General features: G+C 37.8%; 1 protein-coding gene across 6 annotated transcripts; it reads left to right on the top strand.

Annotated features, from left to right (window-relative positions):
* Positions 1-3: 3 nt before the first annotated feature.
* On the top strand, positions 4-17,076 carry golga2 (golgin A2). Of its 6 annotated transcripts, none has more exons than XM_028025488.1 (28): positions 4-98; positions 1,568-1,690; positions 2,800-2,868; positions 3,620-3,772; positions 4,036-4,082; positions 4,722-4,785; positions 5,381-5,434; positions 5,796-5,876; positions 6,429-6,467; positions 6,589-6,651; positions 7,053-7,146; positions 7,263-7,369; positions 7,559-7,617; positions 7,789-7,930; positions 8,081-8,170; positions 9,010-9,117; positions 9,204-9,291; positions 9,402-9,544; positions 9,679-9,897; positions 10,121-10,234; positions 10,580-10,804; positions 11,531-11,630; positions 12,373-12,461; positions 12,576-12,801; positions 12,979-13,137; positions 13,224-13,330; positions 13,545-13,734; positions 14,198-17,076. In XM_028025488.1, the coding sequence occupies exons 1-28, from the start codon at positions 51-53 to the stop codon at positions 14,470-14,472; spliced, it is 3,276 nt and encodes a 1,091-aa protein (XP_027881289.1). In that variant the 5' UTR covers positions 4-50; the 3' UTR covers positions 14,473-17,076. The 6 variants fall into 6 exon arrangements, with proteins under 6 accessions (XP_027881289.1, XP_027881288.1, XP_027881290.1 ...); XM_028025487.1 differs by having other exon boundaries at positions 12,976-13,137; XM_028025489.1 differs by lacking the exon at positions 2,800-2,868 and having other exon boundaries at positions 12,976-13,137.
* The last annotated feature ends 211 nt before the right edge of the window (positions 17,077-17,287 follow it).

Genomic DNA, 17,287 nt, shown 5'->3' with positions numbered 1-17,287 from the left:
AACACCTTACTGATGACGTGGTTCGGTCGCTTGACCACCAGAGCAGCAGGATGGCCGACCAGAGTAGGCAAACAAAACTCGCTGCAGCTAAGAAAAAGGTAAAGTGTATTAATAATGCCTTTCCTTAATTTCACAGTATGTACTCATCATTTATTTAGCCTGCAAGTTTAATTCAACCGTGTTTCTACTTGTTGTATTATAAACTCCATGTCTGAGCACGGGTGTTGTCATTACACGTCGTCCGACCTCTGCGCTGTCGCACGTCCCTCCTCTCGCACTCATCTTACGGCTTCAATGAGCAGGAAAGACCGGTGCCTGTCTCCTGGCCTCCACTGATAGCATTAATCTACTGATAGCCTTAACCTTCGTCTGTTCTGAGTTGGAAGTTGTATTCACGACATCCTATTCATCTTAGCGCCACAACGAGTAACTCATCTGTGGGCCAAAGGTTTACCCGTCTTTCAAGACAACCGCAAATGTAGTCATTGGCGAAATCTTAACGTGCTAAGGCAAGTTAACATTAGCAAACAAGCTCAAAAGCTAACGAATACATTGCTACAGATGAGTGGAAATACCACAACACAGAAGCGTGACAACCTTTTGACTCGTTTGCAAAAAAAATATTAACATTAGAAATTGGGCTACAAACAGTCGTTTTCAGAAAATATAAAACTGAACTCCAGAAAATTAGCTTGCTAGCATAGTGAACTGGATTGAATCAAGGGGGCTGTTTTGACAGCTGACACCCCTCTTCTCGGACAGAAGAGGAGCTGTTTTGGAGTTTTGTAGAAAGATGAATACATTTCGACGACTGTACTCCTCAATATTTAATCTTTGACTTATATATTTTGTAAACAGGTGATCATAAATTTGAAACACCATTTCAAAATTGATTAGTCACTTGATTTTCTTGTTATCCCTCCTGTTACTTTTCAAGGCCCTGCGCTAAAAATGTTATTTTTCAACTCACGTATTTTAAAACATCGTCTCTGTTTGTTTTTTTTTTTTTTTGTGGTTTGTTTCTTTTTTTTTCCAAGATTGAAGCTGTATTTTTGTGTTTGTTTTAAACAACATCTGTTGAGTGGCATATTTTTTTTTGTTTTGGTTTTTTTATTTAGAATAAGTGGATTATAGGTGCATTAGTAGAGTTTGCTTGGATGTTGCTTCATGCCAGACAAAATTCAACTTGAGAAACCTGCTTAATATCAATTGTTGACTTTTGGGGAGCAGCTGCAAAGAGGCCTAATGTTAGATCTAAAATTATGCACATGTATATTCATCATTTAAATGAATATGTTTAGCGTTATATATATATATATATGTACATATGGTGAACAGTGTTTGGAACAATAGCTAAAAAGTAAGGATATGAAAGCAATTCTTTACTTTAACATAGTTAATTTTGCTGTAAGGTGTGAGAGCTTTTTTAATGTCCTACTAGCCCTCTTTATATTTTAGAAGTTGTATAAAACATAATACTTGTCTAAGGAAAGACATAAATATTTTGCAAACAGAGAATGTAAAAGGATCTTTCTGCATCCTGTTTTTTTTGTGTTATGTTGCTCAGCTGAAGGAGTTTCAACAGAAGAGCTCTCCTTCTTCTGTGGGAGGAGAAAGGGGAGGAGGAGGAAGTGGAACAGGATCCAAGAAGAAGCGAAAGGTGAAGGAAGACAGAGACTCCCCAGACAATGTGAGTTTTTCTTTAACTTTCTGTTAATTTAGTCTTTTTTCTCGTTTTGGTTGTTGGATGAGATTGCCTCCTAATGCTACATGTGCATTTTACCCTTCTATTTAGTCCTTTGTATTTTGTACACTAATTATGCTGCTAGTTTCAAAACTATGTTACTAATTTCATAAATTTACATTTCTTGACATAGACTGCTAGCAAATCAGTTCTGTTTGATATTCTCTTAAATATCCTCAGAAATAGAGAATGTTAGATGGTATAGGAAAGCTCTGTGATCATTGTCAGTCATAAGAAAGGAAATGTGTATTAGATTTTAAACAGCAGTTCTAATAATGTTGGTTACTATACCAGTTATTATAAACACGCATTTTGTTTTTCGACAAAAGTGTCATTGAAGTAGCATATTGATATCAGGTATTGCCTCTTGCTTTGGTTCCAATTCCAACAGTCTGTGATCATATTAAGAAGGCTAATGACGACGTGTGTGCAGTGCTACTTTCAGACAGCACATGCACATAACTTGGCTCTGCCTCATGACATTTGACCTGCGTTTACAGCCGTTCTTTAGACAGCTGTCGATGTTCTTCTCACTGTTACAATAACAGTGACTTCATTCTGCAGCAGTCACAAACATGACCATTAACTTAAAAATGCCATTTGTAAAGTAAGAATCTCTACCTTTGCATTGTCTTTCAAATATCAGCATTTTTTCACCTTTCTTCTCTTTCTTTAATTCTCCTCCCTCACAACATACCAATTATTAATTTTAACAACTCTTTGTTGGTATGATTGGAAAGCCTAAACTTATAAGTGTAAATTGTAAATTTCATTTCAGTTTCTTGCATAGAATTCATATTGAAAAGTTTAAGAAACTTACTGGTAGTTCAAATCCAGTTTAATTTAGACCTAATTATGACTGTAAATGGAGAGGAAAAAGAGCTTATACAAATGATGGGAACATATCTTGTGGTCGCTTTTTTCTTGTCACACACTAACCTCTGCAGCTCTTCCTTGTGGTAGCTGCTTCTATCATTTATCTCTCTGTGACTTTGAGTTGTTTTCTGCCATGTCACTTCTCTCTTTCTGTCTGCTGCTGTTTCTTTCTACTGTAGTTTGACAGTTTTCTGAAAGCTCTTAGTCAAAGCAATGGAGTAGTCGTCCCACCTAATGGAAACTGTCAGGTGAGCCTTTGTCCCTCTCTTTCTGCTTTACCCTTGTCCTCTCCCCTCTCTGCACTTTTTTCTGTAAATAGCTGTTCCTCATTTATGGTGTACAAGATTGTGCCTTGTCTGCTGTTCACGTTTTTTCACATTGACCAAAACACACAATCAATTAAAGCCCAAGTCTTGACTCTGTTTTGTTTTTGTAAGTTCATGTCAAGAAACTTTATAAAGGATTTTGACAGGTTGAGTGTGCAGCATTCATCGTTCATTGCATGTCAGTACATTGTTTTGTTTTTTAAAAAATGTTGATCTTATGTTGTCTAGTGTTATTGGTTGGCATTTGCGCATTCTTAAGCTAAACATAGCTATGATTCCTGTTGCTAAATGTTCAATGCAGATGAATATCTAGCTAAACAAGAACGCCGCTCACTTTTCAGCTTGTTTCTTTTTTCTTTGACGTCGAGTGTACCTGCTTTGAAATATGCTTATTTTCATCACCTCTAACACATTACACATTAACATTAAAATGCTAAAAAGACTGCAATGTGTTCACAATTCAGTTTACAGTAACAGATAATGGCAAGAGTTAGTTACTAAACCATTTAACACTATATGTTTGAGGATTGCACTTTTTGTTCTCATGTTTATTTTGTTAATATTTAGATGTAAACTGCATTAACATGACAGGTTTTTTTTGTGTGCCATTACTTGTAAACACTTGTCGTCTTACATTAAAAGTGAGTTGGCATTTTTGTGTATGTTACCTCAGACGTTTGCTGACATGGAGGCCATGGGGTCCCCTGTTCCTCAGCTGCAGGAGGAGCAGCACAGCGAGTCCGGCAGAGACTCACCTATGTCTAACTCTGCTAGTGCTAACGCTACTACTAACTCTGAGTTTGTCAGTCACAACACTGAGTTGCAGGTGTGTCTTTTTTCTGTCTGTGTGTTTGCTTTATTGTTTAAAATGCACCTAAGCTGCCATAATAGGTCTTGTTAACATACAACACTTTCAGCCTAAGAATTTGTGAACTTGTCTGAAGTTAGGATAAGTAGGATTTTTGGCATGGTTATAGAAAATACCAAAAAGTCTTTTTTTTTGTGATATTTTAAAGCGCTGTCGTAGCACACAAATTCCCCCGTGTGTTTGCTGACTTTCCTCTGCTTCTAATTTTTCTGTCTGTACAGGATTTCCCAGATACCAACAGTAACCGTAGTTTAAAGGAGGAAACTAGGTGGGTTTTTAATTTTCAGTGATGTAATTTAACTTGTTTCATTCAGTCATCTCACTCATATTATTTGTTTTTACTTTAGTAAGTGTACCTTTATTTGATATTTGTTGCAATCTATGTCTTTTAAGGATTTGTTTTTATGTTTTGACTTATTTAGTCTTTTTGCTGGGAGCATTATCTTAGCTTATTTTTTCCTGCAATATGTGAAAAACTAGCATGTCTGGCACTTTTAATATGGTTTCTTCTGGACTATTTGGTCCTTGTTTCAACTTTCAATGCTTTTGCAAAGTAAAGTTAAAGAGGTGAAAATTGTTTTATTTTTGTGTTTGATGTGAGTGGTTGTACTTTACCTTTGTAATAACTGAATGCTGATCTATTACTCAAACACACTGCTGTGCCTGGGCTCAGTTTAGCTCCATGTCAATAATTATTGGCCGTTCTTTCTTTTTCCAGCAGCGATACTTCATAATCTCTGTGCAAAATTGCCTATCAACATTTATAACTTATTTGAGTTTCTCAGACACTCTGTAAAAGCAATGCTATCTGTTTTCCACTGTTATTTTGAGTGCACCCATGTTGCTGCTTGTAGCATAAAACGGGAAGGTTTATAATTTGCGTTCATCTGGCATGTCTATTTTGCAGACCATTGTCTTCCACAGAGAGCCTGCGGCAACTCTCGCAACAACTAAATGGTCTGGTCTCTGAGGTAGGGCGTTACAGACATCACTGTCATCCCATGCCTTTCTATCTCTCACTCTTTCTACATCACACTTTGTCATGCTGTGTTAGGCTTTTAACAAAACACCCTGCCCGTCTACATTTCCAACCAGTGTGTGTGTTGCATCTATTGTTTGCAAGAATGCACTGGAAGCATTTTCAGCTCTGCCAGTCCTCATACTGACTCCATCACCTGGTGTTCTTATCAGATTTACAGTATCATCCCTGAACTTTGTTTGGCACTGGAAAACAGTACACAACAGTTAATATCACAGTGTGTTTTATGTTAACTTTGCTCACTTCTGAGGAAGATTAATTGTGTAATCATCTCACTGTTATAAAGATAATGTTGCTATCCAAAATATGAGAAAACAAATGTGATTAAATTAATTGTCCTTGTTTGCTATGCAACATTTGAGGGTGTAATAGTTTTTGAATTAATCATTTTATCCATTAATATGCCTGCAGAGATAGACTGTATGGGGAGATGTTGTCCTCACACTGTCCTTTAGATTGCAAATGTGTAAAGTGTGTCATCAGTTCTGTTGCAAAGCTCATAAATTATGATTTCATTATCATTCCAGTCAACATCTGCTCCATATGTGAATGGGGAAGCTGCACCTTCTGGAGAACTGGAGGTAAGACGGAAAACTTTTTTTTTTCCACTTTGGATTTGTTTAGTATATTTTTACTCCTGGGCTACTCCTACACCATTCAGAATAGGATTTACTTTCTCCAAGCTTGGTCCAATTGCCTTCAAAGTATTTTAAAACTAGCCTTGTTTTATTTTAATCATGTGGCATTTTCCATCATTGAAAGCACCCACCACTTGTAACAGTAATATTATTTGCCTCCATGTTAATATTTCACATTTAAATATTTATCTTACTCCCCTGTGTTCTCTGTTTGACTTTTGTTCCTTCACCTTATCCGTGTCTTTATATTTATTATTTTCCTTTTTTTTTTTTTGTTTCCCGGATGCATGTTTGCACGTGATAGAGTCGGAACCAGGAGCTGGCAGCCGCCCTGGAATCTAGCAAGCTAACAAACTCTCAGCTCAATACCAAGCTAGACCAGCTGGTAAGAAGCTGTGTGTATGCATACCTGTGTGCCCTTGCTTTTTGCATTGTTACCCTAACCTCCCTTTCAGTTATTTATTTGCATTACGCTTTGGATTGTAATGCATTTTGCATGCTATCATAACCACCAGGCCATCACACTCATCTTTTATTATCTCTCTCTCATTTTTATCTGTTGCTCAGGTGGATTAGGGTGCATTCTGGAACTCTAAATATAGCATAAGCACCCCATTGGGTGCACATTTTAATCAGGCATCTTAACACTTTGCTTGTAGTTGCATGATATTCAAGGCTTATTGAGCCAGTTTAGTGGACTATCCTCAATAACATTAAAGCAAACATTAAATAATATAACACATTAGGATTTACCAAACATGTCTTTTATTTTTGTTCTTTGCACAGTAGTTGTGTGGCTGGCATGTGAAAGATCTCGTCTGCAGAATTTTTTATTATGTTTTCTAAGATAGAATAGTGTACTAATTATTGGATGACTTATTTTTTAGTTGTTTTTTTTCCCCCATAATCCTAATTTTATACCATGTTGTCTTGGCAGGTACAGCAAACTCAGGAGCTCACAGATCAGCTGCAGAAGGTTGGACATTTTTCTCATTTTCTTACCTTTACAACATGTTTTACTCAATTCCATCTTTTATGATCTATGCCTTTGAGCTTTGTCATGGCCAGTCATGCATTTTGTAATTTTCTGCCTTCAGGAGCGAAAGGAATTTGAACAGAAATTTTCAAAGGAGCAAGGAGCAATGCGGGAGCAGTTGCAGGTAAATCCCTTAGAAATAATTAGATTTTTTTTAAGCATTCCTGTGGAAATATACTAGCAAAAAAAATTACAATTGCATGGTGTCCCTTTTCCATAAATAGATGGTAATGTGATCCAAAACTCTCCCTCCCTCCCCTCAGAGTGATACATGCTAAGGTTTCAGTGTATTTTATTTCTCTGCACTGGAACAAACTCTGAAAACCTGAAATGTGCAGAAACTGCTGGTTCCTTTGATAATGAAGTGTTTGAAATATTTGCTTCTTTAATACATTGAAGATTATATTTTTACATGTTTTTGTTTCATGCAATGCTTTTGTGTTATTTTTAAAATAAATTTTGCCATATAAACAAGTAAAATCCACACCTGGAATCTTAAATATTTTTTCATTTGTTTCCTGTAAGGTTCATATCCAAACCATTGGGATTCTGGTATCAGAGAAATCTGAGCTACAAACAGCACTACAATACACACAACAGGCTGCACGACAAAAAACAGGTGTGTGTAAGCATTAAAATGACTTTTGGAAGATTTTAGGTTTGCACAATCGGTTGGTCAAGTAACTGTGTTTGCACGCTTGCAATGATGTGCTCTGACTCCATGTGTGTTCGTAGCTGAAGCAGAGGATCTCAATAACCGTCTGCAGACAATGAAGCAGAGAGTTTCAGAGCTGGAGCGAACTCTCTCTACTGTCTCCACACAGCAGAAGCAGTTTGAGAGGGTAACATATTTTAATGAATTTGTTATGAAACAAATAAATAAAGTTGTAACTTCTAAAAATGAAATTAATTTTCATTTGACTTATGCATGTCAAACAGAAATCAGCTTAGTTGAATGTATTTGAAATGTTGCTGTCATGTTAAGTATAAGCAATGCATGTTTTTTGTTTTTTTTTTCATTTTATCTTCAGCAAAACAAGGAGCTTGAAAAAGAAAGAGACAACTTAAGGCTAGAAGTGCTGAGACTCAAGTAAGTTTTTTTTATTAGTGAGCATATTATAGGAATACATTTTTATATTATACTGCTGTAATTTGGTACTACCAACTTAGTCTTGTTTAATGCAAACAAGTGCGGTTCAGGCAATGCAATTCCTGAAAGTATCAGGCAAGTGGAATATAATTTATGTTTGTGTGTTGACAGCAATTTAAGTGAGGAGTCAAAGCAGCAAAGCTCAGAGCTGTCTGAACAACTGAAACAAATTACACAAGATAATGCTGCAATGAGGCTGGAGGTAAACGATCTTCACAAGAGGCTGGAGATGGCGGACCTCATGCTACAACAGGTGCATGCTTCATTATTCAAGAACATCACATCTGGCTCTGATTTTTACTGTTTAATTATATTGATCATTTATAATACAAACAGATATTTCTTTTTCATTGTTCATTCAGATTTTACATGTGTGTTACAATGTGTTTTTATTTATCTCCAGTACTCCAGTCAGTCAGATTCCCCCGGTTTCAACCAAAAAGTCGAGATGCTGCTGGAAGAAAAGCAGCAGCTGGAGTCACGTAATCACCAGGTCTGAGGCATCTCCCTCTTACATGTACATTATGAAACCTTAAGGTAAAAATAGGAGTTACAAACCTACGTGCAGACCTCCAGCCTGTTTTCATTTTGCATAAACTTTTATCTCCAGCAACAGAATTTGTCCTTCATTAATATCATCCACAATTCCCCTCCTCAATATAATTAGGTCATCTGTTGTGCTCTGAGGAATATGACTAAATACCAGGTAGCTTACAAATTCACCGTCAGATTTTCAACTTAACATGAGAAAATACAAAAGTTTGCTCCTAGATTTAATTTTTATTTATATTTATTTATTTTATTTATAAAGTAGAGTGGAAAATGAAGTAATACAACAATGTTTGTGTAAACATGCAAAGACATGGAACTTGGTTAAATTTGAAAAGGCCCACTGAAGATTTTGGTTTCTTGACCTGGTATTTCTAATTTGACATTAGCACACCAGCTACAATAAAAGGCAGGGACAACACTCTGGATACTGAATAGTTTTGGTTTAAGTCAGCTTCAATTAAGCAAAGTAACTAGATTTTACTGTTTTTAAGTTCGTGGAGATCTCCACCAACTACAACACAGGTGACTGTTTTGGTACTTGTGAATTGTAGCTTTATGCTAAAGTGGTCATTTTAACCTTTATTAGAGGTTGTTAGATTTAAATTGTTCTGAAGGTAGTTCTTGTTACAGCTCACAATATTATCAGTGACACAAGAATCCTTATGCAATAATCAGAAATGTTCAGCTCATTTGTCTCATTCCAAACTTGATTATTTAAAAACATAAAGGTTAACTTCAATTCACGTCGACTAAGATTGTTGTATATCTTTGTTGTTGTAGCTTCTGGAGTCTATAGCCCAGCTCAAGACGGAGCGAGACCGTTATGTGGAACGAATCCAGGAAGAGGGCCGTGTATGGAAGGACAAAACCGAGCAGCTGCTTGCACAAGTATAATGATAAAATATATACTATGTTTGGCAGTACCGCTGAAAACGTAACTGTTTGTAATGATTTATTTTAATTTCTGTGTGAAGGTCTCTTTGGTAGCAGAGGAGAGAGACAGAAACATCAACCGAGTCCAAGAGCTGGAGGCCAGCATTGTAGAGCTGAAAAACGCTGCGGGTGAGATTTGTTTTCTCAGTTTTATTGGGAAAAACAGCTCTATACCACAGTTAAATGAAATCAAACCATAACATTGGCGTGCTTGTTAAGTGTTATTCTTTCCTTTACAGCATTATTGTCTGTGGAGAAGGAAGCCCAGGAAAATGCTGAGCCTCAACCTTCAGGACCATCAGAGGCAGAGGTGGCTCTGCAGGAGGCCCTCAGTAGTTTACAACAGGAGAAAGATGCCATTACTGCACAATACCAGGCTCAGGTGTGCATTCAGTTGTTTTATTTATACATGTGGATGGATAAATAATAGCATATCCTATATCACATGGCTCAATTGTCCCTGATATTTCAAAATGAGACCAAATATACTTATTTATATATTTGGTGTTCCCCCAGCTTCGAGATAACGAGCAGCTAAGTCGCTTGTGTGCGGAACAAGAGACACGCCTGGGAGAGTTGGAGCGGCAGGTGGAGAGCCAGTCTCAGGAGGAAGAGGACCGCAGACGCATGTTGGAGGACGTTCAGTCAGACAAGGCCACGATTAGCCGAGCTCTTACCCAGAACCGCACACTGAAAGACCAGCTGGCCGAGCTACAAAATGGCTTTGTCAAACTGGTGAGTCCAAAAATTTACTCCCGCTACTCTGATCATCTTATCTTCTTAATTTGTCTCCTTTTGCATTGAATTTATGCTCCTGTGTTTCCATTTCTAGTATTTTTCTACTGTTGCTTTCTAAAATTAAAAATTAATGAAGCCCATCCATTACTTTAGTGCTTCATATAAGTGACTGAGAGCTTGTTTTAAATCCAAGTTTCCTGTTACTCCATCATTATGACAGACTAATGAGAATATGGAGCTGACCACTGCAATCCAGTCAGAGCAACATGTGAAAAAGGAGTTGGCACGCAGGATGGGGGAATTACAAGAGGAACTGCACAACGTCAAGGAGCAGGTAACATATCCACATCTGCTGTAAAGCCTTGCAGTTTCTTTTATATGTATATATATATATATATATATATATATATATTGAGGATACAAGTATTAAAACTGAGAATTACCTTCCAGTTTATTCTCAATAAGTGTTAAAACTTACTCTCAATATTTCAAAACAGTAAAGTTTTTGTATGAACACCAATACCTACATCAACTGTACACAGTTTTTTTTCTTTCCATTTTTAAATAATTGGAAATGATAATGATGTCTGGAATTTCATTAATGGAGGTTTTTGAGCATCTGAGAAATAATCTGCTGCTTTTTGGTTTTAATGTACATTTTTTCTTTTGTTGCCTCCAGCTGGAGCTAAAATGTCAGGAGACGCAGGGCGTTCTAGAGCAGAGAGACCAGGTGGTGGCCCATCTGCAGCAGTACTACGCTGCCTACCAAGCCCTGGCTGCAGACAGGGAACAGCTCCACCAACAGTTTCTGCAGCAGGCCCAGCTCATGGACCGACTGCAGCATGATGAAAGTCACGGCCGTGCACAGCTGGATGTCAGCCAGAATCAGCTCCAACAAGCAGAGGTGTGTACGGACCCTGAATCTTAAAATTATGACCAAGGTTTTTAAATACCTCAGCTGCCTAAAAGGGACCTATTTTGCAAAATTCACTTTTTGCACATTTTTGTATATTCAACTGCTTCTAAAAGCTTCTACTTCTGCTTTCCAAAGTTGTATGGTTGCAAAATTGTGCATCTATTTGCAGCCATTTTCACATGCGAGTGCAAATGTTGAGTTGAAGTGTGTGACCTTCAGCAGCTTATTTGGATTTGAAGTGACAAAAAGCCCTTAATCCATTCTGAAAGGAGCTCAGAATAGGAAGTACTGACTAGACAAAAATCTCTTTATCTAATGATGATTATGTGCAAAATATGTAATGAACATGTTTTGTATAACTCATAGAGCTATACTAACTCTTTCAAGGAAGCATAGTAGGTCACCTTTACGGTACCAACGCTGTATATGACGCAGGATTTTGTTTGAACCAGGCATTTTAAGGTGTTGCAAAAATTGTGCAGATGAGATTCAGAATAATTGCATAAAATTGTGTGGCTGAACTGTCACTTCAAAATGCTTACTTCTAGCACATTTAGTGTTTAAACATTTACATAAACTCATTTACTTGATGTCAGGTGTTCGTTATTTTATGCTTAATTATTGACCCTTTGTGTTGTATCGTTACCTGATACTCGAACATTCATGAGTACTTTTAGTATTGTTTTAAAAGATACCCTTGGTTTCCTCTTGTAGAAGCATTTGGAGCAGTTGGTCAGAGACAACGAGCAGCTGAAGGCTGAGCTAAAAGAGCTGCTCAACAGTTCAGCTCTTGTGGCGACATCCAGAGACCAGGGTAAGGGGTTGTTCTGTATTCGTGCCTTGCTAGTGTTTTTCTTTTTGTGCTGGTATTCCTCTTTACTTTAGTAGTGTTTGTTACAGTCCTGAAACCCTTACATGAGCAGAAATATCCGGTTTTAACATTGTTTTATGAAAGTTATTTAAGTTGAAATAATGGACCTTTTAAAGGGTCGATAATCCCAAGAATGTTTCAGAGTTCACCATCATTTGGTATTCAGAACATTTGATTAATTCATCTCGAACTTGTCTGACTTGAATTTTTTGAAACATCTTGGAATGTTCAAACTTCAACTATATTTCTGAACCGGAGTCGTCCGCCCTTGTGAACGCTCCCAGAAGTTGTTGTCTGCCTAAGAATCACTTTAAAACATTTAAAAGGTGCTTCACCAAGGACTAAAAAGACTATTTTGAGTCTAGTAGTTACCTACTTTTATTATTAGTTGTGTTGAGCTATTTAAATTGTACTTGGTTGATTTGTTGCAAACAGCTGCAAGTTAATTTGTGGTGGAAGTTGAATGATTTCATGTGAAACATGATGTGAAGCATCTGACCAATTGTGAAGTAACTTGTGTAATTTTAGTGAAACTGACTACCTGACCGACACTTCATCCGAGCAATAAGCAGATAGCTGGAACCACTCAGGACTCACTACAAATACTGACTTATTCTTATTTGCAAAATGGGCAACTTTATATGCATCAAATATTTTTATTGTTCTACTTTGTCATGTAATTTAGGAGATGGAGTGGAAAGCCAATCAGCGGAGGAGAGTCCTACAAAGTCTTCTATTGTTATCCCAGAAGACTTTGAGAGCCAGAAAGAGATGGTAGGTACAGAGATGGAAGTCACTTTGTGGCTGACCTGATTTATATAATTTGATAGTAATTTTCTGTTTCCCATGTTAGGTCTCCTTTATCACACTTTTTCATTCTTCCAACAGGAGGATTTTATCCGTGGGGCTTTGGCTCAGGTGGAAGAGGAGAGGGACGAAGCCAGAAGGCAGCTGGAGGAGGAGCACAGGCTCCATATGGTAGCCCGGCAACAGGTGGCTTTGGCCCTTAGACTGGAGCAGCAACACCACAACTACACACCTGTTCATGAAGATGGTCATGAGCATGATGATTGTCATGAACATAGTCACACTGAGCACAGCCATGAGCATTCAGGTTAGAAAAATGGAACAATTTGCTTTTCAGTGTCTATATTTTTATGTTAAAGTGCCATGTTGCACCGCTCTGTAGAGTAAATTAGTTTCACCTGCTGGCTCTCACACTGTTTTGTTTATAGCTATGATAGGTTGGTCACTATGTAAACTCTCGGTATCCGCTATGCTACCTCAGCAGAAGGAGTCCCAGTTGAAGTTCATCAGGCGCTGAAAGCCGCCATGGAGAAGCTCCAGCAGCGCTTCACCTCCCTCATGCAGGAGAAAGCCGACCTGAAGGAGCGGGTGGAGGAGCTGGAGCACCGCTGCATCCAGCTGAGTGGAGAGACTGACACTATAGGTATGAACTTCTTGCTTTTTAAAAATGTTACGGTTATAGTTTATGAATTAAATTTTATTTTTGTTTTTACTCATTGTTATTTTAAGGGGAGTACATCGCCCTGTACCAAAATCAGCGGGCCATAATGAAGCAGAAGCACCAGGAGAAAGAGCAGTATATCAACATGCTGGCCCAGGATAAAGAGGAGATGAAGGTTCTGTACTGATGAGTTCTGATGGAGAGGCACATTTAAATGTTTTCTGAAACTGACATTTTTCTGTGTTTTCTCATTACTCTGTAAACTCTTCATCAGCATTAAAAGTCCTTCAGATCACTTTAAATATTGAAATCAGTTTCTCTTCTCTGTTTCACGCATAAATTATTTTTGCACCACTAGTAGTAATTGATTCGTTTCATTTTGCCATCAGTCCAAACTGGCAGAGCTGCAGGATCTTGTCCTGAGGCTTGTGGCCGAGAGGAACGACTGGTACAATCGTTACACTGGAGCTGCAGTCGGCATGGGAACAGCAAACCCTGACCTGCTTCCTGTTGGGGAGGAGCACTCTCACTTACAGCAGCAAACACATAAGCATGAGCTTAATGCTGTCGATGGAGAAGGTAAGAGCAAGATGGACCAAATCAGAAAACTTTGCAATTTCATATCCAGTGGAGGTCAGAGGATTAAAGACCAGTAATATTAAGCAGACTCATGGGCCAATTCGGCCCACCTTTACTTTTTATTTGGCTCCCTAGACTGCAGTCCCTAAATTGCATCAATCAGACCTTCCAGTTTTTCACAGTTTTGCAATTGCGGAAATTCAACAAAATTAAAAAATCCCAGCAATTTTTTTGCGCTAATGCGTAACTGAGTTTGTTGCAATTACTCTCATTGTTGTCATTTAACTTGGTAGCATGTTTTTTTTTTTTTAAATGAGGTTCATTTACTAAGTTGAAAAACACTGGTCAGGTTAAAATCAACATATTCCAGTCACCAGGCAACCTCTAAGTGCATCTCTAGTGTATTTGATGTGTTTTCTAATCAACTTTATCATCCTGAAACTTCATGTGTCGTTCTCTACAGAAGCCATAGAGGTCAGCCCATTCTCGGAGCCCTCCCGACTACAAGGTCTAGAAGCTGCCTCATCCCAAACATTACCATCTAGTTCTGTTCAGACTGAGTCCAAACCTCTGGTGCCCAGAGAGGACGGCACCGCCCAACAAATCATGCAGCTTCTCCAGGAGATCCAGAACCCCCAGGGAGCTCCACGGTCACCGCCATTCCTGGGCGAAAATCCCTGCATCCCCTTCTTTTACCGGCCCGACAAACAGGATGAAGTAAAGATCCTGGTGGTGTGAGGCCAGAGTGTGACTGAGGTTCTGTGGTTGAATGATTTGTAGCTTGATGAACATATTTACACATCTCAAGACGTTTGACACTTTAACAACCGTCTCACCCAGTTACACTGAAATGGCCCCTATTTGTTCAGTTTGTTCCCCCTTGTTTTCCTTTGTCTTTTTTTTACAGATGGGAGATGATTAGTATTCTAAATCAAAACTTGATTAATCTCCTTATTGCAATTTTTAAACCCTATCCTCCTTTTGTCACTTATCTCATACATGTGCAATATTGGGGCCATATATTCTGCCCCCTTTGCTGGTACAGCACTCAAAGAGCTGCTAAAAACGAGCTGTTCTTGTGCAAAAATCAGTTTCAATTCACTGTACTCATGCCAAAAGCGTCAGATTTGAATGTAATAAACCCAAGTATTTAAATGTATGTGAAATCCGAGGAGATGGGTGCAGAGAGCAGACATCAGGTTGGTTCGACTAACATTAAATGCAGAGGCTGTAGAACAAAGTTAAGTCAGCAGGTGCACATGAAACTTTGTGCCGTTCAGTTTTGAAGTCACTGGGTTGCTAAGTTACACTATCAAATTCAGGAAGTTAAAAAGAGTGTTGCTGATTGGTGCCGTTTCTAAAACTACATTCGTCTCCTTTGTTTCCCACTTCAAACACTGAAAATAACTCTTATGTTTGTACATTACATAATGTTAATACTTGTGAAATCTATTTTGTGTTGATGTGTTTTAAACGTGCTTAGACTGAGACGTCAACACCGTTACAAACTGGTGGTTGATCAGGTGAAATATGGGCATGGATGCAATTTACAAGACCCCTTGAAGTTTAACAATGATTAAATATGTTGAAGGCACAACACACCTCTGTTCTAAAAGCTTGAGTTGCTGTGCTAAAGGTTTCTTCCCAACTTATTTCTTTAAATTTATCTTTATTATGGTAGATATTATATTGCAACATGTGTTATGAGGCATTTTGCTGGTTTCACCACAGACATATTTCACATTCCAGCCACTTTCTTCTCTTCCTCAACAGAGCGTCTCAGCTAAAAAATTATTTTCATCGGGTATTACATTTGTGACACTATTCTTCAGAGCTTTTTGCGTTCTGTTACGCTCATGTGTAGTTTTACATATCAAGGGATTCAATACACATCTTTGACAACTGGAATGCGTGAGACTGTAAGTGGATTTTTTGCTTGGAATCCAGATTTTCTCTTAGCCAAAAGTGCATCTCTTCTACTTTGCTTTTGTAACATTTTGTTAGATTTTACAAATATGATTGCACTAAATCTGTACATGGCTTTCTCACACAGCTCACCCTGTGCTGTGTGACCGTTTGGAATAGCATGGGTTTCAGTGAAAGGGGACGGGGTGTCCTATGAAGCTTTATGCTGAGGATTCCCCTGACTTTAATTGCTGGTGTGCGCTCTGTCGCACTCAGAATATGGGCATGGGATTTAAATAGGACAACTTAAACTTTAAAAAGTTTTTTCCATAGTCGAGGGACCAATTGGGTAAAGAAAAAGTATTAAACTCATGAAATAAATGTTACATTTGTCATCTCCATTCAGCAGTAGGTCTTGGGAAATAACACTTGTGAATATATCTCTTTTGGGCATTAAAAGCGAGGAATTAGAGAGAATCCCAACATTATAATGCAACTCTGGCTTGTGTTCAGAGACAAGCAATAGATACTTTTTTTTTTTTTCAAAGCAGATTGCCTTCCTATAACTTTGACTAAACAAAATTGGAGCATTTCTAATTTGAAACCCATTTATACTGGCTCTCATTTATTAAGCTTTGAAATTGCACACAAAATGTTTATTGCCAAAAGTATCAGAAGGCAAAGTAGTTGTGCAGAATGTGGTAGTTTTTGCTCACTTCTCAAAGCAAACCAGTAAATTATAAAAAAGAAAAAGATTATGCGTACAGTTACAGGAGTTGCTAAAAGCACCAATAGTAAAACACAACATTACTGTTTTAAGTACCCATACATTTTCTATCTTCAGATTTAGTTTTAAGATATATAATTTTATTTGGACGCTTTTTTTTTTTTGGGTGGTCCGACCAACAGACAAATGCACAATACTATCTGCATTTCCCCCCTTCCTCCCCCAAGTTGTGTGAAATCAACAATGTGGATGAAATGATTTCCTACTTCACTGCTTAAAGATGTCACGTGTGATTGACACCAAGAAAAACATTAACTGTCTTTATTGTAAAAGAGGTGTTGTACATACTGTAACTGTGTAATATATTGTATATTCATAATGCCTGATGTGTGGAGGGGGATTCTGGGAGAAGCTGCTTTGCCACATTAACTGGCTGTATGGGTTGTGTGTATGTCTGTTAGTGCAAAGTTGGGATGTTGGCCGTTACTGACTGACTGTGGTTTATTACAAACATCAACAAAAGGAAAAAAATATATTTATTTGGAGTAAGTTAGTATCTAATCAGTTTTAATATAAACTTGAAGTGAGTTTAGGATGAAGGATCACAGAGCAACCTGATTTTTGAGTGCTGCTTCAACCCAAGCTAATTTTCTTTTTCTCCTCTCTTGAGTAATACTTTCCTCCTGAATAAAACTGATTGAGCAACTCAAGCTGTCTGGACTTACTTTTTGTTGGGATTCACCAAATTGTTTGGTATTATAAACATTTTTCCAATAAATACATAAACAATTTTACATCTATTTTGACACCTTGAATACCTCAACAACAACTCTCAAAGAGTTCATATTGTTTATATGACCAATGTAATTCCAACACAAGTATTGTCCACAGAAAATGATTAAAAATAGGTTAGACTCATCA

This window comes from Xiphophorus couchianus, chromosome 8, assembly GCF_001444195.1.
Source record: "Xiphophorus couchianus chromosome 8, X_couchianus-1.0, whole genome shotgun sequence".
Taxonomy (NCBI): domain Eukaryota; kingdom Metazoa; phylum Chordata; class Actinopteri; order Cyprinodontiformes; family Poeciliidae; genus Xiphophorus; species Xiphophorus couchianus.
The sequence above is the reverse complement of the archived record's forward strand: the minus strand, read 5'-3'. Positions and strand labels throughout refer to the sequence as shown.